At 35.2% G+C, this 25,471-nt stretch overlaps 2 protein-coding genes across 7 annotated transcripts in view; one reads left to right on the forward strand and one right to left on the reverse strand.

Annotated features, from left to right (window-relative positions):
- Positions 1-9,287, reverse strand: part of LOC148274962 (uncharacterized) — a 48,825-nt gene extending 39,538 nt beyond the window's left edge. For 3 of the 5 annotated variants that reach the window (XM_088236368.1, XM_088236367.1, XM_088236371.1), the window contains exons 1-5: positions 9,047-9,287; positions 6,166-6,320; positions 2,563-2,693; positions 542-1,287; positions 81-223 (exon numbers count right to left, since the gene is read on the reverse strand). In XM_088236368.1, the coding sequence (XP_088092494.1) occupies positions 81-223; positions 542-1,287; positions 2,563-2,693; positions 6,166-6,320; positions 9,047-9,176 (1,305 nt within the window). In that variant the 5' untranslated portion in view covers positions 9,177-9,287. Of the gene's footprint in view, positions 1-80; positions 224-541; positions 1,288-2,562; positions 2,694-6,165; positions 6,321-8,461; positions 8,752-9,046 lie in introns of those variants that run through there. The other 2 variants (XM_088236370.1, XM_088236369.1) reach the window with 2 other exon arrangements.
- Positions 9,288-9,422: 135 nt separating this feature from the next.
- On the forward strand, positions 9,423-23,672 carry LOC148274963 (dynein regulatory complex protein 8-like). Of its 2 annotated transcripts, XM_088236372.1 has the most exons (7): positions 9,438-9,583; positions 9,712-9,825; positions 9,915-10,038; positions 13,914-14,040; positions 15,186-15,269; positions 20,383-20,518; positions 23,366-23,498. In XM_088236372.1, the coding sequence occupies exons 1-6, from the start codon at positions 9,562-9,564 to the stop codon at positions 20,506-20,508; spliced, it is 597 nt and encodes a 198-aa protein (XP_088092498.1). In that variant the 5' UTR covers positions 9,438-9,561; the 3' UTR covers positions 20,509-20,518; positions 23,366-23,498. The 2 variants fall into 2 exon arrangements, with proteins under 2 accessions (XP_088092499.1, XP_088092498.1); XM_088236373.1 differs by lacking the exon at positions 20,383-20,518 and having other exon boundaries at positions 9,423-9,583; positions 23,366-23,672.
- The last annotated feature ends 1,799 nt before the right edge of the window (positions 23,673-25,471 follow it).

The raw sequence follows: 25,471 nt of genomic DNA on the forward strand, positions 1-25,471 counted from the left end.
GAATCGAACATTTTTCCCAATTTGTGTAAACACCCGGTAACGATTTTGGTTAGCACTGAACATATTTGTCGTATACGTACATCTTTCTTGTTTCCATCTTCATCTTCCTTTTTGGTCTTTTCTTCTCCGTCTTTCTTCTGCTCCTCCTTCTCCCCGTCCTTGGGTTTGTCTTCTGTAGCGGCGCCGCCCACTTTTGCAGACGATTCAACTTCCATCGCTTCAGCTAGAAAACAAACAAAGATCGTATGAAAACATCTCATAAACTGAAAATTCCAACTGACTCAAGTTCGAAATTGACTCATTGGACGCGGGCAACTCACCAGTGAGTCACTGTGTACCCACCCTGTTTATAAACTATAAAATATCTAAATTTAGTAAATGGGGTGTAGAATTCCAACCGTCCGTGCGCTCAGTAGCTGCAAGACTTTTTGTAATCTAACTTTTAGGTTATGTCTTCTTGCTCATACTGATCATCGTGGTTTCGGATGTGACAGGGTTCAAAGAACACCCTATATATAAGATGTAATGCCAATATTCTTACCCTTCTCTTCCTTGTGCGGAGTCGCCTTTGCAGAAACTTTCTGTTCAACTGCAGAGGACTTGACCGGGCAAACCTCCGGTTTCTTGTCAGCCACAACTGACGGCTTCACCGGTGACTCCACTTTGGCAGCAGGCTTGACGGGTGTCTCCACTTTGGCAGCGGGCTTGGTGGGTGTCTCCACTTTAGCCACGGGCTTGACGGGCGTCTCCACTTTAGCCACGGGCTTGACGGGCGTCTCCACTTTAGCCACAGGCTTGACAGGCGTCTCCACTTTAGCCACGGGCTTGACGGGCGTCTCAACTTTAGCCACGGGCTTGGAGGGAGATACAGCAACAGGCTTCATCGCTGAGTCTTGTGGTTTTATAGGGGACTGGACAACCCGCGCAGGCTGTTCTACAGGTTTGACTGGAGATTGAACGGGCTTGACTGGGGATTGAACAGGCTTGACCGGGGATTGAACGGGCTTGACCGGGGATTGAACGGGCTTAGCTGGCGTTTGAACCTGTTTTTCGGGCGTCTTTTCCCGCTTGGCTTGTTCCACGGGCTTGGCGGGCGACTGGGCCACTAGGCGCTCCTTGGTGGGAGACTGCTGGGCGGGAGTCGGTTTGGCCGGCGAGTGCTGCGGCGGGGGTTCCTTGGCCGGAGATTTGTGCTGTACAGTGGGAACTTCCTTTGCCGGTTCAACTTCTTTCGCTGGAGGTAGTTTGGGTGATTCCACTAGTTTGACAGGCTCTACTTTCTGGACACTGAAAATGATTAAAATGTTTAAATAAGCACCACCCGATCACAGCGTATCTTGATCATTTTTGTCACATGATGGTATTCATTTATGTTTTATTAAGTTAGTTCATAACATCTTAAGAACGAATATAATTTTTTACTAACATTACATTGTTTTTTGAACCACTTATTTATTATCACAACAGACTAGTTTCGGCAACTCACATTGCCCTCTTCAGGGTTATATAATGACTAAATATACATGCGTAAAAGAAACAGTGAACAGCGGGTGTGGATAAGGATAGAGGGGGGTGTGGTAATTGTGTTTAAGGTAGGGTTAGAATTTACAGGGAAAATATTAAAAATAGGACTTTGACTTAAATTTAATTGATTATTTATAATACTTAAATTTTGTTTGACGGCTTTTTTTATTTCGAGGATTTCCAAATTATTTAATCGATAAGTCTTATAATTAACATGTAATATTTTTATTCCATCTTCAAAATTAAATTAATGATTATTACTTAAAATGGGTTCAGCAAATTGCGAAAAATTGTTATTATTTAGTCATCTCATGTGTTCTTTTATTCTAATTTTGAATGACCGCAATGTTTTTCCTATGTAAAATGCTCTACAATCGTGGCAAGTTAGTTTGTACACCCCTGATTTTTCTAATTTGTTTGTTTTATCCTTAGTGTTTTTAATAAAATTTCCTATATTATTTGTGTAGAATGCCGGTCTTATGTCGCTTGGCAAATCTTTTAAAATTTGGTGTGTATATTTGGTCATTATACAGGATGCTCTTTAAACCACGTCACATCCAAAACCACAATGATCAGTATGAGCAAGAAGACATATTGGCACATTAAATTATTTTTTTAGAAATAATAAAATTTAAAAAAATAAAATATCAAAAAAAGCAAATGGTTGCCAACTTGCTCCCCTCACTTCTCCCTTGCAGAAGTAGGCAACCATTTGTTTCTTTAAATATTTTATTTAGAAAAATTTTCTTGGTTCTAAATATTTTTTAAATATGCTAATATGTCTTCTTGCCCATACTGCTCATTGTGGTTTCAGATGTGACAGGGTTTAAAGAACACCTGTATAACCCTGAAGAGGGCAACATGAGTTTCCGAAACTAGTCCGTTACTAGTCCGTTGTGATAATAAATAAGTGGTTCAAAAAACAAAGTGATTTTATTTATTCTTTTAAAATATAACAATGAACCACAAAGTTAGTGCTACAAACATCCAAAATATAATACGCAAGATACTTTAATGTGTAAAATGGGTGAGACTTACGACTGTTGGGAGGGGGTGGAAGATCCTTCCGAGTCACTGTTGTCGCTGTCTAGGCTGATGGCCTTTGTTTCCTCGGGAATAGTAGCCGCTTTACTTTCTTCCACGGCAATACTTCCACCACGGCGACTTGACTGGAAGAAAATATTACGTCAAGTTCTATCTAAGACAACACAAGTAAAACCTTAGGCAAATATAAACAAATGGCAACACATATTACAAATAATGGCTGTCATAAATGTTCCCTAAATTTAGGAGAGTACTCTGCCGTCATAAGAAAGAAGGACATATCAAGTTAAATACATATTCGGGACAAGTTAAATACATATTCGGTCATAAGTTAAATACATATTCGGTCATAAGTTAAATACATATTCGGGATCAGGAAAAAATATGTATCTACTAAAAATACATCTATCTTCCTAAAATAACCACAACCCTATAATTTTCACTAATAAACGAGACTAAACTGCAAAGTCTCGAAGATTACTAAATATAAAAGGCTGTTCTGACTTAAAGACTGATTAAAATACTTATTTTTTCTTCTATTCCGTTTTTAAAAACATCCGAAATGAATATACCTACTCATTTTCAATTAAATTTAAGATCTGCTGGTAATTTCGAAGTTAATTTATTTATTTATTATTATCATTATATTACATACACAAAATTATAATTTATGCAAAGTTGCTTTGACTGTCTAACTAGGGTTATTTACCCCGTTCTAAGACAGTCAAAAAAATATAAAAAACAGTAATCAATATATAGAAACAGTTATCAAGATACAGGCCTAAGTGAAATAAAAAGTAAAAATGTAGTAAAAACATGGTAAAAATGTAGTAAAAACATAGAAAAAATGTACTAAAAACATAGAAAAAATGTACTAAAAACATAGTAAAATTGTAGTAAAAACATAGTAAAAAAATAATTGATTATTAGGTCGGCGTTACTAGTTTAAAAACAGTAAATGGCCAGTAACGTCTATTTTATTTAGTTGAGTAGATTCAATTGGCATATTAATAATAATAATAATAATAATGATAATAATAATAATAATAATAATGTTTGGATAATTTATATAGCGCCATTTTTGTGAAAATCACCTCAAGGGCGCTGTACAGTAAATAAATAATTTAACATGTCTTGCTGCTATAGATCGCATGGACGGTTGGGATTCTAGTTCCTCGTCTCCAATTATGATATTTTACAATTATAATATAGATGAGCTAGATAACAGAACGTCTTGCAGCTACAGAGCGCATGGACAATAAGAAATCTAGCTAAAAAAGAAAGACGTTTACTTAATTACTAAATAAAAAAAATGTGTTTCTAGCTAGAAGTGTCTTTTCATTGCAGTATAACATATTTTCTTGTATTTTTTTACTAAAAAGAAGATGAAAATGTTAATTTTCAAATATATAACGTAAAATTAATTAAAATTAATATAAGTATTCTGTTAGGGCAAATCACAATACATACTGTTGCATAATAATATACTTAATTTTTGTAGTATTTTTCACAGAGCGAATTTTTCAATCTCCGGGTTACAAAATATTTATTTATGCGATCTCTTAGACGAATGTGTGGGAAATCAATGTATGACAGGGTTACGAATGATGAAATCAGGTAGAGTGTAAATCTGAGACAAGTATATTTGATAAGATTAAGAAAGAGTCTCCGAGATGGTTTGGTCACGTAGAACGAATGGACGACGAAAGAATGGTAAAACAAGTATATATGGCGAAAATGAATGGCAACGTTAGACGAGGACGACCAAGGAAGACTTGGCATGATCAGATAAACCAAAATCTTAAGTCTGGTCATGTCAAAAGCAGACAGAACCGAAGGGCGTGTATGACAAGATGTATGAATGTGGAAGAGGCTAGGATTGTATGCCAGGATAGATGTGTGTGGCGGTCCATTCTCTCTGCCTACACCTATGGAGAAATGGCGTGATGGTAGTAGTAGTAGTAGTAGTTTTTTGTTTTATGTAGAAATGTCCTTCTTTCTTATGACAGCAGTATTGCCGTGCTACAGGGGCGAATCGTCCAAATAAGTGATTGTGCACAGCTTACCATTATATTAAACTTTCGATAATAATGTTTTATGTAACTATGTTTATGGGGAAATAAATAAAATAATTGTTATTTATTATAAATCACCACCACTGTTTACATCATCCCACAAAAAAAATCTAAAAAATGCGCCCAGCCCGTTCGCAATGGACGATGAAACAAGCCAATTACCTCACCTTATTTCTCCATACAAAAAAGTACACTACATGGTTGCGTTTTTTCAGTACTAAAACAAGTTTCCAGATTACAAATATTATTTGAAGATTCTCTATTTGGAAACTAGAATTTTGAACATTATTTCTGAAGGACTAGTTTTCTTCGATAGGATACCGGTGACATATTATGAGTCAAATAGGACATATGGCGTTATCGAGGTTATACCAGTACAGATAAGGGGAGGTAGGAAGGTAATAAAAATGTAAATAAGATATTGTTAGAAATTGAATATAACAACCAGAATTATCTTCTTTTTTTAAAAAAGAGAGTACATTCTATAAAATAAGGGTTTCAGGTAAAATATTTCAATAAATATATTTTTTTAAGCATAAGGCATAATTTTACGTAGAAATAAAGGAAAATGTCACAAAAATGTAAGTGATTTAAAATGCTTGTCTTTCTTTTCAAAAACAAAAAATTAAGATTTTGGATTGGCCACTTCCATGTTCAATTTATTATCTTTAAATAATTACAACAAATTTTAGTTCAATATTTAGTCTTTATATGAGAACCCAGATACCTAAGTTTGGTCTGAATTTAAAATGGCGTAATCTGACGGTCTAAAAGTAATTATATTTTAGTTACATAAAACTATTAAGTATATTTTTTAATAGAAATACCTTTAAAAATTATTGTTTTTATATTTTATTGCTGCGCAATAAAAAAAACATTTGTTTTAAAATAGCAAAATCGTATGATTTCCTTAAATGACCATTTTACTGATAAATCAAAATAAAATATACACGGAGAGTAACTTCAAGGAACAATTATAAACATACATAATAAATGATCCCCGCAGTCTGGGAAAAGTACTGAAAAAATAAAACTTTGTTATTAGTGTTACACAATTATATTATTTTACAAGAACACTAATATAGTTTCGGGAGAGCACTCTTCCCATCGACGGGTGATATAAAACTAATATAGCAAACACAGAATATTGTTCACAATGTCATAGAATTTAAACAAATTAATCAGTGAAACTTAGAGCAGGGGGGTTTTTTTCCCTTATCTAAGGTGCTAAGACCTGTTTTGTTATTTTTTGTTTAAATTCTATGACATTGTGAACAATATTCTGTGTTTACTATATTAGTTTTATTTCACCCATCGATGAGAGGAGTGCTCTCCCGAAACTATAGTAGTGTTCTTGTAAAATAATATATAATGAAGTGTTACGAAGTGAATGCCGATTCAATTAAAAATATCATTACTCAACACTTCCATTAAGTTGAGAACGCCGTCCCTGTTTTAATGCGCCTATAATACATACATGAAACTATACAATATAATCAGTTTATAGGTCTCATCTTCTTACCCTGGTGGGAGTTGGCGGAGGTTCCGCCGACGAGAGCCGCCTGCGAGTTCGGCTGGCCGGACCTGGTCTCCTCACGCTGCGAGGAGGGGACTCCCCGCCCACCGTGTCGTCTAACTCTTCGGTGGAAGTGTCGGCGATCGTTGTATCGCCGATCGCTGAGAGGAAAGAAAAAGATTTACTCACGATTGCGGATGTTTGTAGACTGGATTTATTTTTTGTGAATGCAGTTTTTGATATAATTCCATTTTGATTATTGGTAAGAGTATCCGAAATAGAATGAAACAACTAATGACTTTTTATATACCATATATATCTATAGGGGTTTAACATATTACAACAGACATGAAGAACATTTTACAGAAAGGAATAAAGAAGTCTAGACATCCACAGGGCTTATTATTATTATGGATAACTTATATAGCGCCATTTCCGTAATAAAATACCTCAAGGGCGCTTTACAGTGATTCTATTGTTAAATTAATTTAATTGAAGCTTTTAAATTTGTAATTTGATTAAAACAATTTATTTTGTTGTCACATGCTACGGATTTATTCAAATGATTTGGAGAACAAGTGGGTTTTAAGTTTTTTCCGAAACATCAATTCACTTTCACAGCCTCGCACCTCTGCTGGGAGAGCATTCCATGCCATAGGGCCTGCGACCTGTCAGTGGCTGGTTTCAGTGACCACTTTACACGCTGTGTAACATTCACAATTCTGCCTAAATTTGAACATCTATATTCCTTCAACGCTTCCATCTGTTGACATTTTAGGAGTTAAAAGTAATAATTAAATCAGATGAATCTCACCCGCAACAATAAAGCTTTCAGCTTTTTAACTTCAAAAAGTCAACAGATGGAAGCGTCTGAGGAATATAGATGTTCAAAAATAGGCAGAATGGTGAATATTACAGTGTGTAAAGTGGCCACTTACACCAGCCAATGACAGGTCATAAGCCCTGTGTAGGCCTAGACTTCTATATTCCACCCTGTAAAATGTTCTTCATGCTTGTTGCAAAATGTTAATATAAATAGCTCCCTAGGGAGATGTGTTCAGGCCTTGTCTACAAAAATTTTGACAAACTCAAAACATTGCTCTAGGGGTTTAGTAACTCTGCCTTCCCGGTGATGTGCAATCAATATTATTGTTGCATTTAATAACTTTTATATCTCTTTAAATATTATAAAAACTGTGTTAAGATTTTAGATACTCGTTTGATATACTTATAACATTGATTGAAATAATTTGTTATTAAATAATAAAATACTTATCAGACACGGAAAACGATTGCATCATGTCTCAAACACTCTTTACGTCTCACTCTAGATGCTAGAGATATATTTGCGAGCGATGAAAATTTCACGCATGATGCAGTACCTGTACCACTGGGCACAAATCGCCAGTCGCTCTCAGTTACTCTCGGAGCTCCGCTGGGGGGCAGTCTGTTTGCTCGCGCTTTGAGCGGTAGCAATTTTTTTTTTTTTAAGTTCTCAGCGATTATATTTAAAATATTATCACTTTGTACCTTAAAACATAGTTAATTGTAGCAATTGCATATGAATGTTCCATTTTTAAGATTGGAAATCTCTCATTTTTATGTTTATTGACTACACGACACTGGATTTTTTTAAAGGGTTACAAAAATGGTTTTAATTAAATTACAAATTTAAAAGCTTCAATTAAATTTATGTATCTATAGAATCACTATGTAAAGCGCCCTTGAGGGCGAAAATGGTGCTATAGAAGTATCCATAATAATAATTTTAAAAACCTGTAGATTGTAGGGATAGTAAAAAAACAAAGGAAACGGTTATTCTTTTGAACAGCTAAAACAGTTTCACAATTTTTTTAACAGTTACTGAAAATAAATTAATAAAAATATATTTTTTAATGTAATAATAGTATTTAGAGCAGTGTGGCAAAACCGTGGCCATGAAAATGAAAAACTAGTCCGGGTGCGTGAAACCGTTTCTGAAATAACAGTTAAGGGCAGCGCGGTTCGTAACGACGGTTTTTTCAAGACGAAATCCTTAGATGGTATAATTCCAGTATTAGTCTATAAACATGTGGGTATACTCAAAAAATATTGTTGATAAATACCTGATTGCCGAAACGGGGACAATCGTGTTATCTGCAGTAAAAACTCTAAAATGCCTGAAGATATGAAAGACACGCGAGTAACATTCGATTTTTAACAAAATTACGCGTCTAGAGGTATTGATTAAGTAAAATTATAGCTAAATTACCAAAAAACAGGAAAGAACATACCGAAAATCAATCGGCAGTGAAATACGTACGCAATTTTTAGTGTTAAAGGTTTTTGTCCGAGCCTTTGAACCCCTTTTTACAGTCTGAGGAAAATAACCTAAAACTTCTGACGCCGCACTCTTTTGTTTCGAACGATAATTTTAATCGCAGCAATACATAAACGACGTCGTAAAAAACTGCAGATTTACGATGGCAATGCAAATTTAATGGTTTGAAGTTAAATTACCTTCAATTCAGGTCAAATAATGCAAAGCGATGTAACATTACTCGGTAAAAATATGAGATATAATAACGGAGGCATGTTTGACAACCGGTAAAACTAAAACACCGGAGTGACGCACTTTTTATTTTTTATACATATTATTTATTGTGAGTTATTTTTAGTTCGGAATTTAGGAGATTAGTTCTGGATAAAGACTTCCTTGTTTCAAAACACGGGTGACATCATTTAGAACGGCAAAAGCGTCGAGTCGCCGGTTGACATTTTGCATGCCCGAAGCGGGAAAATTATTCACGATCCAAATAAATAACCAACGCGAATTTGTTATATAACGCGATAAGGTATTGTTGAATGTTATGAAAATAATAATAACACAAATAAACAAATGAATTACCTTGGCCTCCACCAGATTCTAGCGCTTTCTTGAGTCGATCTACAAGAACCGCTTTAACTCCTTTTGTATCTAAACCGAGGGCGCTTAATTCCGCCTTCAGTTCCACTACCTTCATTTTCGCGGGATCCATTTTTAAGAAATGAATCGATTAAGTATTAAACACGAAAATGTTATATAAAACTTAAAAAACCTATCCGCCCGACGCTACTCCATCCGATTACACCGCGCACAAATTAATAGTAAAGCAGCATGGCGGCCGGAAGTTGATACAGAGCGCCAATGCAAAGCGAAATTAGAGCTTCTGATTGGTTCACTTTGCGAAATGACGCCGTCGTGAGAGCCAATAGGGAGATAGGAATGCATTTCCGTTGACGCTACTGGAATATATGTTTTGTAGCCATGGAGATGCGTTTTTATTTGTTTTTGTCTCTAAGCCTAACAAAATAATTTGTGATTCATTCGATCGATCATGTTGACTATTCCGTCGCAAGAAAATAAAAAGATTCGTTTTGAAAATGGCAAATGAACAACCAAAAGGTATTTTCATGAAATATTTTGTAAATTATTATTAGAATTTCAAAGTAGGTACTCAACTAAAAGTTTTAATTTTTATTCTAAATTCAATAATATTATACTTATTTTACTCACTTTTTATATTTTTTCAGTAATAATTAACAATGATTTAGAAAAGAGGATTGCTGATGCCTTTGAAATATTTGATCACACCGGAAAACAAATGGTAGATGTTCGAGAAATTGGGACAATCCTCCGATCTTTGGGTACAAATTGCAAACTCAGATTTATATTCAATTTTTACAAATAAAATATAATAAAGTTTACATTAACATCTTTGATACGATCATTTTAGGTTGCTGTCCATCTGAAGAAGAAATTCAAGAGGTTCTTTTAGCAACAGAAGAAAAGGAGGCAACAGGCAGTGTCCACCTCTCCAACTTTTTACCCTATATGTGTCAGAAAATCACAGAACACAGGTTTGGAGAAAATACATAAAAGGCTTCCACGCCACGCATTAAAAAAAAACTATTTGTGCATAAATTTATTGTTATAAACTAGTATTTCGCAAAGTGAGCGGTAACGCCCCCTTGTGGGCGAAGAAAGCCAAGAGATAATTGGGGGGCATTGAGACGGTCTAGGGGGGGGAATGACTGATTGAAAAAAGGGTTTCAACAGAAACAAAAGGTTCAAATTGGTCCTGGGCTGGTATTCTGAACGGAATTGCGCGCTAAAAGATCACTCTGTTAGCATGTATTTAGTACGTAAATACACTTTAAAATACGTTTTCTACGCGCGCTTTTGCGTTCAGAATATCACCCCTGGGCGGCTTTAAACGCTTTCAGAATAGCAGCGCTGGCCGGTAGGGCATTTTTTTTATGTATCGTCTTTTTGATTTTGGGAACCTGTGTTATAAACATATATATAGTAAGGTATGGTAAAAAAATATTGACTTAAGTATTTAAGATTTTTTTTAAATATTTTAAAATTAGTTTATTCCTACAGTTGAAAACGTATGAAAAAACAAAAAAATAATCCCTTGAAAATAAATAGTTTCTCGTAATACGAATTAAAATGTATACTTAGTATAAATATAAATGAACTAAAAAAACACTATCCTAACTACAATGCTAAATTTTACGGAAACAAAACTCTCAAAGTAAAGATAAATCTCATTTGAATAAATTTAATTATTAATAATTAAATTTATTAAGAGAGATCTTAATACAAATCAAACTTAAAATCCTGCCAGTGGTGGCAGCTTTCAATGCCATTACACATTCTTTAATTCATTTAAAAATAGATTGTTTTAAAAAAACTTACCTCTACAAAAAAAAACAAATCAATGAGTTAGTTCAGTATTATAACAAATTGGAAATAAAAAATGTTTTCTTACACGCGGTAAAAATTAGAGCATTTAATTAAAAAAATGAAAAATATTGGAAAGTTAAAGAAACAGATGGAAGGTTCAGGGTTCGATTCCTGGTGAGAACACAAAAAAAAAGTCATTGAATTTTTCTCAAGCCTGTGCTGTAATTCACCTCTATAATTGGACCTCCTGGCCTGTTGTGGTGAAAAAAAATTGTATAGCAAAGTTTCTCAAAAATGTATAAAAAAATCATAAAAACGAACTACTTTGAAGTACATCACAAGTTCTTGCGAATCAATATCAGTCAACTAAAGCATTGTTATGTGTTGTGATAGATTTCCAGTTGTCAAGACAACTCACTGATGGCAACTAGTGACATCACGGGCAGAGTAATTTCAAAACTACAAAACTAAAAAAAATCATTGCATTGATAATACAATACACAAAAATAATTTGAAAAATAAATTTTGGCTTATTTTGATAGTCTATTAGCAAATAACAAAATGCAAATAATTTTTAAACTAAAATTTATATTTGAACCACTAACTTTGTGTTTAACAATATCTCCTAAAGTCCACTCCAATCTAATTTTAGAACAAGTACAAATGACCAAATTTTTAACCCTCCTTATCTCTCACTCTATACCTCCATAAACACAAAATACAACATAAAGACTGATTTGTTACCTCCATTTGTATTAGACTTAAGACTCTGTTAACATTATAATATAGGATTTAGTTATATTCAATTCTTAATTATACCTCGATAAAGGAGCATATGCAGCTCCAAAACCAGTCGGTAATTAAATAAATAATTAAAATTAATATTTTAAGCAGCAACTTTGTGATTTTCCATGTTGAATCTTGTGATAAATATTTACTTTGTGTAAAATCACTGTCTCTCTGTAATAATGGACAGAGGATCTAGAAAGTTGACAGCTTTAAATACTTGGGAGTTCACATAACTGAGGATGGAAGCATTCACAAAGAGCTGGCCACCCGCCTAGGAATTGCTGGAGCAACTTTCAAAATGGTGCGTGTTGCCTGGAACTCTAGCCTATACTCGGTCAAAACAAAATGCTGATTGTTCAACTCTTGTATAATGCCAGTACTCCTATATGGGTGCAATTCTTGACACCTTACCAAAGCTCAAACCACAAAACTTCTGAGTTTTTGAAGTAAGTGCTTGAGAAGAATATTAGGCATAAGGTGGTTTGATTTTGTAACTAACATTGAAGTCTGAGAGTGGACGCAGCAGCCTCCTATAGCGAGCGTCTTAAGGATGCGGCGGTGGACCTGGCTTGGACACGTGCAAAGTATGCTTCAGGAGAACCTAAACCCAAGTTGCCTGTTCTTTAAACCTGTGGGCTCACGCCGTCCTGGAAGGCCGTCGATGACAATCTTTTGACTTTATTCGGCGGAACTAAGGGGCGCTGTATCAACATGGGATGAGGCAAGAGGGCTGGCTGGTGATAGGGTGTCTTGGAGACAACTGGTGATGTCCACATACTCCACTTAGGAGCAAATGTGGAAAATAAAAAATAAAATCACTGTTTTTTTGTCAAATGTCCAATACATAGAATTGAGAATAGTCCAGAAACCACATACGCGCATCAAACAGAAGGTGACTAAACTACTCTTAAAGGAGTAGTTTTACGTTTCAACCCATTGCTTTCTTTGTAGACGTCGTTCAGTACGCAACTCCCGATTTCAATTCAACTGTGCCGTGTTGTGTCATTTTAAAGTGCATAAATACTGCTGGGATCAAAAAGAAACAGAATGGGATCACATTTCATGTGTAAGTAGCAAATGCATTACTTAAAAATTAAATCATTTTTCCATCTGTCAGATTGTCAAAGAAAACAAAATTGACATTTTAAATCATTTTTCCATCTGTCAGATTGTCAAAGAAAACAAAATGGACATTTTGTTAGTGTTGCCAGGGTAGTCAAATTTTTAACGCTACTTTGCTTATCATATATTATTTAAAATGACATAAAAATATCCGCTTTATGTAAAATAAAATTTGTCACATTTTTTAAAGTTTAAAGTTCACTAATTCAATGACTCTTATTAAATGACCCTTTCCTTATCTACTCTGTTGTGTCAATCAATGTTTCCTTGTGTACAATAAAATTTTAGAGAACTTAAAAAATACATATATCTTACATTTGTGTTACGATTATACTTTTCGTGATCTGGCAACAGTATGCAGCGACTTCATGCATGCGTGCGGCGAAAGTGGGGGGATTTTTGGACACAGTCCGATGTATTCAAATATGATTCTACGCTCCTTCTGGACTATTCTTAATTCTATGGTCAGATATTAATATTGGCAGATGATGCTTTTAAGATTCACACTTGTTTTTGATAAGAAGTAAAATATTTAATGTTATTTTATTTTAAGCCTAGATGAAGGAAAAGTCATGTTTTGAACCCGGTCAGCATATTAAATATATTTAGTGATTTCATGCTAAGTAAATATTTAAAACATTTAAGTTTGTAAGTGAAAATTCTTGATGGAAGTTCATTATAATTAATTATATAAATAAAAGATGAGTTATACTTAAATCCACAAATTTGGAATGTTTTACCCTTTGATTTTCAGAAATCATAATTGACAAAAATCACACTCATGAAGGATGGGACACTAAAAATAAAATACTTAAAGTCATTAAAATATCATTATATCAACTCATTAGTTAACCCGAAAAAAGTTTGGTAATTATCCTTAAGATAAAAATAACTTTTTAATATTTACTTTCATACAATTTTGAATTCTCTATCCTTACCTCTGTTTTGTATAAATACATTGATATCTTTAATAAAGATACCAGTCTCGAAGATGTTCTGAAAGCGATGAAACCGGTCACTGGGTATCCCAAATTTGTTATTTCAATAAATAATTAGTGATTGTAAACAAAGTGTTTTTATTTCAATGTTAATTGATGTTTAAACATTTTTTTAACCGAGTTATTCATTTCAGATTCTACCCAGCGGATCCTGAAACTTTACTAGCAGCATTCAAGGCTTTGGAAGACGATAATAATGAGCGTATAACTAAAGAAAAGATGACACAACTAATAATGGAGGAAGGGGAACAGTTTACACAGGTATTGTGAAGTTATGCTGACTCATGGTTCAATGGCACCTAATTTCTTCATTTTTTAATCGTAATAAGGCCCCGAACTGGAGTTGTAGATTTCATAGATCGTACAGCGAAATTAAAATAGCGGGGGGCAGTACACTTGGCGAGATGAAATGATGAGAGTGAAAGCACTTCCTCCACATACCCGAAAACCATTTTTAAGGTCATCCTACTTGTTTCACTCATATTAAAAAATCATTTTTTCTTTGTTGATAAATGAGTACCTCTTTAAAAAATATAAATTCCATAAACCGCGATTTTAATTGAATTTAATTCAACTGATGTTGATGGATGGATGCAGAAATAGAGGAAGACCGAGAAAGACATGGCATGACCAAATCCAACAAATACTTAAAGATGGACATGTCAAAAGTCGGAATAATCGGCGCGCATGCATGAGAAGATGTATGAATGTAGAGGAAGCGAGATCTGTATGCAAAGATAGAGTGTTGTGGCGTTCTATCCTCTCTGCCTACCCTTACGGGGAAACAGGGTGATGGTTTGTTTGTTTAATTCAACTAATTACCTCAATAATACCAAAATGATGACAGGTGGACACCCAGAATATTAAAGGCTAAATTTGGTTTGAGGTGTTGGAAGACCACAAAAAAAAATGCGTGGGCGACATTGCCTCGATAGACCATTTTCACACCTCAATAAATTTCAACCGGCACAATAAAATATTTTTTATCACACGCTAAAACTCCAATTGAACGTACGTTAGAACTCCAAAGGAAGAGTAGAAAAAGATGTTGAAAGGAGAGTGAATGAGGACAACAAAATGAACGGCGCACTATGCACAGTAGTTGCTAATAAAAATATGTCAATGGAAGCTAAACTGGCAGTGCACAACGTACACTGCACTAAACTGTTATTTTTTAAACGTCTTCACAAAACAGCTTAATTTGTGAAACGGTAACTGTTATTGCTACTTTTACTAAAAAACCGAAATGCCCATCTCTAGAGCAAATAAGGAGTTCAGTGCTATGGGAAATTGGATATAGAAAATGTTTTGTTACATGCAGTGAAAATGAGCATTTAATTGTACAGCAAAGTTTCTTGAAAATGTATTGTTTTAAGTTAAAATATTTAATAATGAATTTATTCCAGGAAGAATACGATGAGATGATGCAAGTTGCTCTAGATCCAACTACAGACACAATACCCTTTGAGCATTATATAAATCAACTTATGGTAATAATTTTGTGTTTTAAATCCCTTTTGATTAGATTTTTCCATTCTGTATATTTTTACTATTTCTGTCATGTACTATGGTGGTCAAGAAGATCAGTAATAACGCTTTGTACGGTTGACTGTGGTTTATTATATATATTATTACAATTAATAATTTTAAGCGAGCAGCTTAAAGCTGATATGCTTAAATCTATATTAACGAAAGTTAGTTGTTGGCGCACTTTAACTTTTCCCAAACAAATCTAGTCCATTTTTGAACCCATTGAGACTACACATTGAGATCAGCTCTTGTGGCAGCTTATTCCAACTATCAACAACCCTATTGCTCAGGAAATGCTTCCGTGGATTTAGATTGAATCTCGTTTTCAGCCTGAGACTGTGGCCTCGAAAACGAGCATCTTGTTTAAGCTCGAACATGGGATCCAAATTTGGGCAGCTATAGTGACTGTTGAGTATCTTGTATGTCTCTATCAGGTCACCCCTTTGTCGCCGTTCCTGCAGTGTTGTGAGACCGAGAGTTTCCAGCCTCTCCACATATGGAAGCCATTTTAGGCTCGGCGACAACTTTGTAGCTCGTCTTTAGACTCTTTCCAACAAGTTGATATCCTTAACAAAATAGGGATTCCATATCTAAAACCCGTATTCGAGAGTAGGTCTGATATATGTTTTGTATATTTTTGGTAGCATATTTGGTGTATTATATGAGAAGGCTTTTTTTATCAAGTAAATAATTGAGTTGGATTTATTTGTTATGTTTAATATGTAACATTCCCATTTTAAATCATCAGTTATGGTTATTCCGAGGTCTTTTTGTTGTTCCACAGATTTCAAATCTACACCATTTAGACTATATTTAAGTTTAGGGTTCTTCGAGCCGATGTGAAGAACTGTAGATTTATTAATATTGAGTGTTACAAGCCATTTCTTGGTCCATAAAGTTATTATTACTAAGTTAAGAACAACTGTTTGCTAGGAGAGACAAATCTTGAATGGCTTGCAAAGTTGTGTGGGCATGAAGACGACTGTAGATATATTGTTGTCACCAACAATATACCTACACTCCTTACACAAACATTAACATTTCTTGTGAAAACATATCGTCATGATAACAGAACATCACGCATGTGATTTTCTCCAACTTTATATGACGGCGGTTTATTTTTTCTCACTCTTTAACACTCCCAACTCAAATCATCATCATTCCCTTTCCGCACCCAATGGTGCATAGGGCACTGCAGTAGTAAACCAATCGCAGCGTATCTTGATAATTTTTTGTTACACGAAGGTAAGATGATCAGTCTTACGCTTCAGGTACCAGTCCAGGGCCTATGGAATATTCTAGTGTAAAAATACCTTTTTAAATAATATTTCATATCAACCATGTCGGGAATCGAACCTGAGACCTCTCGCATGGTAGTCAAACGCGCTGACCATTACACCACGAGGCCGACTACCAACTCGAATACAAAAGTGTATTATAACATACAAACCAATGCTTATCATAATCTTAGAATTATCAATCATACCGCGCAACAATCGATAAAAATATGTAGTCAAATACACATTCCTTCTAGTCTCTAAACTGTTGTAGCCGAGCATACCCTGGAGAAACTCGGTCGGGTAGAGCCGAGGATAATGCCCGCACTCTCTCATGTAGAGATATCTCAGAAACTTCTTTTGGATTTTCTCTATCATAAGAGAGTACTTCAGTACTTACTCAACTATATTGTTGGCCCATCCGACACCCCTCTTACCTCAAGGTCTTCGCTTCAGAGCATCTTGCCTTGCGACATGCCCTGCCCATTGCCACTTTTATTTCGATATACGATTCATGATATCCACCACTCAGTTTCAGCGCCTGATTTCATCATTTGCTATTCTATCAACAACAACAAACAGCAAACCATCACGCCGTTTCCCGTAGAAGTAGGCAAAGAGGATAGAACGCCATATCACTCTGTCTTCGCATACAGACCTCGCTTCCCCTACATTCATGAATCTCCTCATGTACGCACGCTGATTATTCCTACTCTTGACATGTCCATCTTCAGGTATTTGGTGCACTTGATCACGCCATGTCTTTCTCGTTTTCTGCATCCATCAACATTTGCATCCTAGATCCTTTTAGCTGTTTTTTCGTTGTCCATTTGCTCTACATGTCCAAACCAATGCAGCGCCCCTTTATTGATTCTGTCGATAATGCAAGTCTCAGCATTACATAGTTCACGGATCTCGACATTTGTGCACCTATCATACATCGTTTTACCACACATTCGCCTGAGGGGTCGCATTTCGACAGCATTTAACCTACTTTCATAATTATTTTTTCAATTCCATACTTCGCTTCCATATATTAGAGTTGGCACTAGAACTCCGTTGCGAACAGCTTATACCAAGCGTGGACCTCGCCACTGTTCATTGTGCGCTTTTTCCAATGTCATACTCACCTTAATTATTCATTATTTATTTATTCATATTTTTCTCTTACAAACTATAGTTAATAATAAAAAAAATGTGACCTCACTGGGGTTACCCGTGCCGAGGACACTTAACAATACACTTTTTTCGAAGTATTTTTACATTTGAGAATAAACAAAGAAGACTAACTTAATCAACAGAGATAATTAACAAAATATTCAGACAGTTATAAACACTACGTATTTATGTTTATAATTAATTTATTTACATCTACACCGCAAGACAAAAAAAATTACGAGTTTACCTGCTACCGCGCCCCTTGACTTTACTGAACCCTTTTTCTAAGAAATCCTTTATCGATACCTCTTTCTTTTGTTTAATAAATTAAGGACACTATGTGTCACCTTTCTACAATATTTACATTTTAAAATGTCTCAACAGTCTTGTTTTACCCGCGTTTGAGTGAACATAACACAACAATCATGGAAAGTGCAAAGCAAATGTCGATTGCGATAAAATCCAAAATAATCACATTGTCGCAAGAAAACATATCTAATTGTGAAATATCTCGTCGAGTTGGGTATTCAGAAGGTGCAGTGAGGTTTTTATTAAAAAAAATCCAAGAAACTGGATCCATAGAACGGAAAAAAGGAAGCGGACGGGGGCGCGTGACATCTGCCCGAGATGATCGCTTAATAAAAAAAATTGTTATGCGCGATCGATTTTTAACGGCACCTGAAATACACGCAGAGGTGCAGTCTACCAGCACATCAACATTTTCAGTAAAAACAGTGTCCAGGCGGCTGTTGGAGCATGGTTTCCAAGCACGGATTGGGCGAAAGAGCACCAGAATTGGACCTTGGAGGATTGGCAAAATGTTGTTTTCTCTGATGAATCAAAATTCAACCTTTTTGGTCCAGATGGCAGAAAGATAGTTCGACGAAAACGTGGGGAAAGATATCATCCGTCGTGCGTCACTCGAACCGTTAAACATTCACCCTACGTGATGATTTGGGGGTGCATGACAGCATACGGTTTAGGACCTCTAAATTTTGTACAGGGTACGATGAATGCCATTCAGTACAAAAAAGTGTTAAAAAAACATATTATTCCAACAATCGAGGACATTACGCAGTATACCGCGGACCCAATTTTTCAGGACGATTCTGCGCCGTGCCATAGAGCCCGCACTGTGAGTACAAATATATATATTTTTAAATGCATTTTGTGACCACATGATAAATAATTTATTGTTTTTTTTATAGATCAATGAATTCAAGGAGAAAATTGGCTTAAAATCGTTGACGTGGCCCGGGAATAGCCCTGATTTGAACCCGATAGAAAATTTATGGGCGATTATGAAAAAAAAATCGGGAAAAAAAAATCAAAAAACATTGAGGAATTTAAAAAAAACTTAATTCAAGTTTGGGAAGAAGAAATAACATCAGAAATTTTAGATTCGCTTTACGCTTCTCTAAATAATAGAATTTTACATGTTATAAAAAATAAAGGTGAATTCACTAAGTACTAAATATTTTTAAATGTTATAAATATGTTTAAATGTAAAATACTTTAATTTAAAATAAAGCGATAAGAACCTACTTCTTAAATATGAATTAAAAAATAACATGTCTTTTATTATTCCATCACAAACACTCGACCATAAATGAACCGTTATGGGTCTCTAAGGTTCGGGTAATCTGATACCTGATATATAATGGCAATTTCTAAGTACAATTCATGAGTAAGATTTTTTATTTTAACCTTGAAATAACGAGTAGTCATCACATATGTCAAACAATATAAAAAAAACTAATTAAATATCAAGAATAATTCATTATATGTCAATTTTAGTTTTTTTTGAGAACTCGTAAATTTATTTGTCTTGCGGTGTATATTACAAAACGCACACTGAAAATAACAAAAACTTTTATGATATTCGGATTTTATCTAATCCGGACTACCCACATCCCGAATAAGTCCGAATAATCAAGGAGCTACTGTAAAAATATAACAATACCATCCTTGTTCATGTTCATTATTATTAAACTATATAAAAGAAGACACTCATGAATACCATAACTTTTGGCTTACTTTCGTTCATTACGGATTTGCTCTCCAGGCAGTCGAGATGCGATCGGCAGCGAAATGTGGTAAAACGATGTATGAGAGGTGCACAAATGTCGAGATCCGTGAAGTGTGTAAGGCTGAGACATGCATTATTGACAGAATCAAGAAAGGGGTGCCGCGTTGGTTTGGACATGTAGAGCGAATGGACAGCGAAAGAACGGCTGAAAGGATCTACGATGCAAATGTTGATGGATGCAGAAAACGAGGAAGACCGAGAAAGACATGGCACGATCAAGTCCATCAAATACTTGAAGATGGACATGTCAAAAGTAGGAATAATCGGCGTACATGCATAAGAAGATATATGAATGTAGAGGAAGCGAGGTCTGTATGCCAAGATAGAGTGTTATGGCGTTCTATCCTCTCTGCCTACCCCTACGGGGAAACGGCGTGATGGTTTGTTGTTGTTGTTGTTGCATACATCATACATTCTAGAGACTATTTATTGCAAATCCTCTTTGCTGCTTGGTACAAGAACTGCATCATCAGCGTACAATAAACTAATCCTTCTCACCCTTTTATTTATTACATTATTTTCCATGTTCCTAATTCCTCCTTGCTCCAGCCCACATCCACTGATTTGTACGAATTAGCTGACGCTGTAGAAGCCGCTAAACCTAAAGTAGAAAAGAAAAAGAACTTGCTAGAACTAGCCATGGAAGCAGAGGCAACAGCGGAAGACGAATTGTAATAAATCGTTTGTAAGCATGGTTTATTTATTTTTATATACGGCCTAAGCCAATTACAACAGTTATATGAAGAAACATATTTACACGAAGCTGAACAAAAATAACATTAAGCAATGTAGTAAAGACAACCGAGGGCAATAAAATAATGATATAATACATATTTAAGAATACGATCAACATATTGGACTTCAAGCTAACCCATGCCGATCTATCTTCACCCCGCAGAGTTAATGGCGAAAAATGAGCAGAAATTGATTGCAACAGAGATGGGACATCACTTATAGCATTAAGTATTTTGAAAATGTATATAAGGTCCTGGGCAGAATTTCACTCGTCCATGCACTTTGTAGCTGCAAGGCGATTAGTAATCTAGCTTCAATAGGTATATGTTATATAAATTAGGACTATCAAATATCCTAATTTAGTAAATGAGGTCTAGAATTCCAACCGTCCATGCGCTCAGTAGCTGCAAGACTTGTTGTAATCTAACTTCTATTTTTATAAATTTGCTTTTTATTTTTTTTAAATATCACTAAATCTCTAAACTTTATTGTCAAATAAAAAATGTAAAAAGGGGCTGGATTTCTTATCGTCTGTGCGCTCTGTAGCTGCAAGACGTGCTGTAATCTAGCTCCTGTATATCATAATTGGAGACGAGGAACAAGAATCCCAATCGTCCATGCGCTCTGTAGCTGCAAGACGTAGTGAGATATTTATTTATTATACAGCGCCCTTGAGGTGATTTTCACAAAAACGGCGCTATATAAATTATCCAAATATAAATAAATAAATAAATCTCCGTTCTACATTTCTCCAATGAATACACATTGAGAGATTGCTCTATTTCAAAAGAGGAATAGTTAATTTAGTTTAGTTGAATTTCTCTCTTGTTTATTTTCATAGGTTTAATATACATATCCTTATAATAATTCAAAATTATTTTGTATAGACAGGTATCTGACTGAATAATAATTTATCTGACTGAACAATATTTTGAGTCTATTCAAATTTTGTAGACACGAATCGGATTCAAACCCCTTGGGCGTTATTAATATTAATAGATTACTAGAGACGTGAAGAATATTTTATAGAAAGGAATATGGAAGGATTTATTTATTCATAAATCAATTTTAAGGACATAAGTATACATGAAAAATTCTTATAAAAGAACGTAGAAAGACACAGGGGAGAGAGGTGTTAATAATTGAATTTGATTCAGTGGTCTTTTGAAAGAAGACAACTCGTTATCAAATAAAACAAGACTGGTATGTTTGTTGGCAGACCTAAGAACTCTGGGCTTAGGGGAATGAAAGTCATAGTTAGTTCTATGGTTATCGGTATGAAAGAGTAAGTTTTGTCTGAGGTTTCTAGTTGGGATATTTAATTTTATTTAGCTCAGTAGTTAAGGCGCATCAAGGAGTGAGTTAAGAATTTAAATAGGACTAGAGGTCGGATATATTTTGACGGTCTTGAAGAGAAGATATATTAAAGCTAGTTTCTAACTCTTTATATGTATATTGGTTTCTGGATAAGCCAAACCTCCAGCCTATCTTTCTTGAAAATCGATGTTGAAGTCTAGGCATTTACAGGGCTTGCGACCTGTCATTGGTTGGTTTAAGTGGCCACTTAACACACTGTTTAACATTCTCAATTCTGCCTATGTTTGAACATCTGTATTGCTAATGTAATTACTACGACTAGGTAACTTCAAAATCAGCATTTCTGAGTTACCCTATAAAAACACATTTTTTATTATCCTCCATGAATGCTAAAAATAAACAAACATTAAAATCATTTTAATATGATTTATTGAATCACTTCTAGCCTATTTGTAGCGATCATGAAAGAAGATACAAATAATAGGTTGGGGAAAAAGTAATTTTGTAATTTTCGCTCCAATATTATATAAAAAGTGTTACAATCATCCTATTTAAGTAAAATATGCACGGTTCTATTCGATAACTTGTTGCCAACGAGAATCCAGCTTCATAATGCCCCTCTCGTAGAAGCCCTTGTCCCTATTGGCAAAAAACTCGGAAAGCCAATTTTCACAGACCTCTATTGAGGCCAAATTCGTACCCCTAAGCGCGTTGGCCATAGGCAAGAACAGATGGTAGTCACTCGGTGCCAAGTCTGGACTATAGGGTGGATGCATAAGAACTTCCCATCCGAGCTCCCGGAGCTTCTGGCGCGTCTTCAAAGATGTGTGCGGCCTGGCGTTGTCCTGATGAAACACATTTCCTCTCCTATTCACCAATGCTGGCCGCTTCTGTTCGATCGCCAGCTTCAAACGGTCGAGTTGTTCAAAGTAGAGGGCAAAATTGAGCGTTTGGCCATAGGGGAGCATCGCATAGTAGAGTAATGAGCCTGGGTGTTGTGCATCATTCACCTCCACTACACCAGAACGAAATCGCTCGAACTACTGTTGTGCAGCACGAACCGAAAGAGTATCGGCCCCCGTATACATTGCAATTTATTTTGGTCACTTTTGACGCGTTTTTCCCTTTCAGGTAGTAAAAATGTAAAATGTGACGAATTTCTTTCTTTGAGACCTCCACACTCGACGCACGATAGTTCACGACTGAACCGACCAAGCTTAATGCTGTAAAAGAAACGTTTGTAGTATACACTCACACCTTTACAACGCCGTATCGTATGATCTAATGTGACTAATAATGAACGAGATAAACTTAGTTGAAAAAAAAGGGCGCAAAAAACGAAATTACTTTTTCCCCAACCTATTATTATGTGTAACCCAAATTTGTTGATTTTGAAGTTAGCTAGTTGTGGTAATAACCCCATGATATGACTTGTTTTTAATGCATCAAATTATATATTGCAATTTTATTTAATTTTCAGATTGAAGATGACTTCTTGCAACTCGCCACAAAAGCATCGTCTTCCACAGAAAAAGAAATTCCAGAACACATTTGAAATTTTAAATCAATAAGTCAAATTTGTGTTCCATGGTAGTAATGAAATATATTAGCACAATTTATGCGGGAAAAGTAGTTCTGCCTGTGCTCAAGTGGTGCTAATCAGCGGCACGGATAAAAATACTTCGGCTCTACTTTAAAGGCGGGAAAGATAAATTTACTCCATTATTTCATCCGAATATTTTATGTCAATGCTTCAAATTACACTCACACATCTATAAAAAGTCAAATAAGCTGTTGTTTCATTTACATACGCAAATAAACATATCCATACATATCCTCATCAACACACCCTCATTAACCCACACCCTCATTAATGCCCCCTCACCAACATTCTCACAAATGAGGAAGTTCAGGGCCACGGGAAATTTAATATAGTTTTTTCTCTAACATAATCATCAACATTCCCTTTCCGAACGTAATGGTGCATAAGACACTGCATTGGTACACCAATCGCAGCGTATCTTAATCATCAGGAGGCGAAATAAGCGGTTCACAATAGAGTCCTGATGCCGACCCTTTATAAATTATTTTATTTAGTATTTTTACAGGTATGAAATAAAAAATAAGTAGAAATATATCAACAATACTATGGCTAGTTAAAATATCTACTGTTAACAAAATAATACATAATATATCTGTACCTGAGAGGCAGACGGATGCAAATCCAAACTTCAAATGCTTAAAACAAGTCTAAAAATTCTACTTTCTCTTAGTAATTTCTAATGATTTAAGGCATTAATTTGTATTTTCAGAGTCTTAATACATTGGTTCTTTCATTACAAGAATTACATTTTTAAAAAAATCAATGGACATGATCGTAAACTGGATAGAAAAATCGAAATGTCATTTCACCAAATTCTGGATTTGCATCCGCCTGCCTCTGAGGTACAGATATTATAAGAATAGAGTTTACAAAAATGGAATTGGAACTAACTAACTAACTAACTAACCATCACGCCATTTCCCCGGAGGGGTAGGCAGAGAGGATAGAACGCCACACCACTCTGTCCTGGCACACTTCCTTTGCTTCCTTCACATTCATACATCTTCTCATGCACGCACGTCGATTATTCCGACTTTTCACATGACCACTTTCAAGAATTTGTTGTACTTGATCATGCCATGTCTTTCTCGGCCTTCCTCGACTTCTACAACCAGACACATTCGCATCATAAATCTTTTTAGCCGTTCTTTCATCATTCATTCGCTCCACATGACCGAACCATCGCAAAAGACCTTTCTTAATTTTGTCAATAATGCTTAACTCAGCCTTGCATTCTGCTCTAATTTCGACATTAGGGCACCTATCATACATTGCATTTTATGTATGGAATTAAAAGAACAAGTATGAAAGGAGGTTGAATGCTGTGGAAATGCAATCTCTCAGGCGAAAATGTGATAAAACTACGTAGGATGGGTCCCATAAATGACGAAATCCATGCATTACATAAGGCTGAGATAAGCATTATCAACAAAATCTAGAAATAATTCTGCGGGTTTTCTGGACAGCGAAAAACTAACTCAATGTGAATATTGATGGATGCGTAAAATGGGGAAGATCGAGAAAGACATGGCATGACCAAATCCAACAAATACTTGATGATGGGCAGGTCAAAAGTCCCTTATTTTCGTTCACACTAAACAAACAAATAATTCAAAACATTATTTAAATTATCAACTAGTATTGACAGAGAACAGGAAATTACTCTGGTCATCTTTTCCCAGGACTAACTATGACGTGTACTCCAATAAATAGTTGTCCTGGCTGCGGAATATAAGAGTAGCGCAGGACCGAAATGCTTTCGCGGTAGTGATTGCCAATGTCGAGGATACCTGTCGAGGATACCTGTCGAGGAACCACAAGAAGAAGTCAGAGAACTGTTAACTTAATGGGTAACAATAGATCAAAAAATTATAAAAACATCTTCATAATTTGGCAAAAATGCTTTTTAGTTTGTCTCAATTTTTGTAGACAATAACTGGATTCAACCCCATAGGGATCTGTTAATATTTACATATTACAACA

This window comes from Micrasema longulum, unplaced genomic scaffold, assembly GCF_059751315.1.
Source record: "Micrasema longulum isolate JH-2025_06_02 unplaced genomic scaffold, ASM5975131v1 h1tg001544l, whole genome shotgun sequence".
NCBI classification, from domain to species: domain Eukaryota; kingdom Metazoa; phylum Arthropoda; class Insecta; order Trichoptera; family Brachycentridae; genus Micrasema; species Micrasema longulum.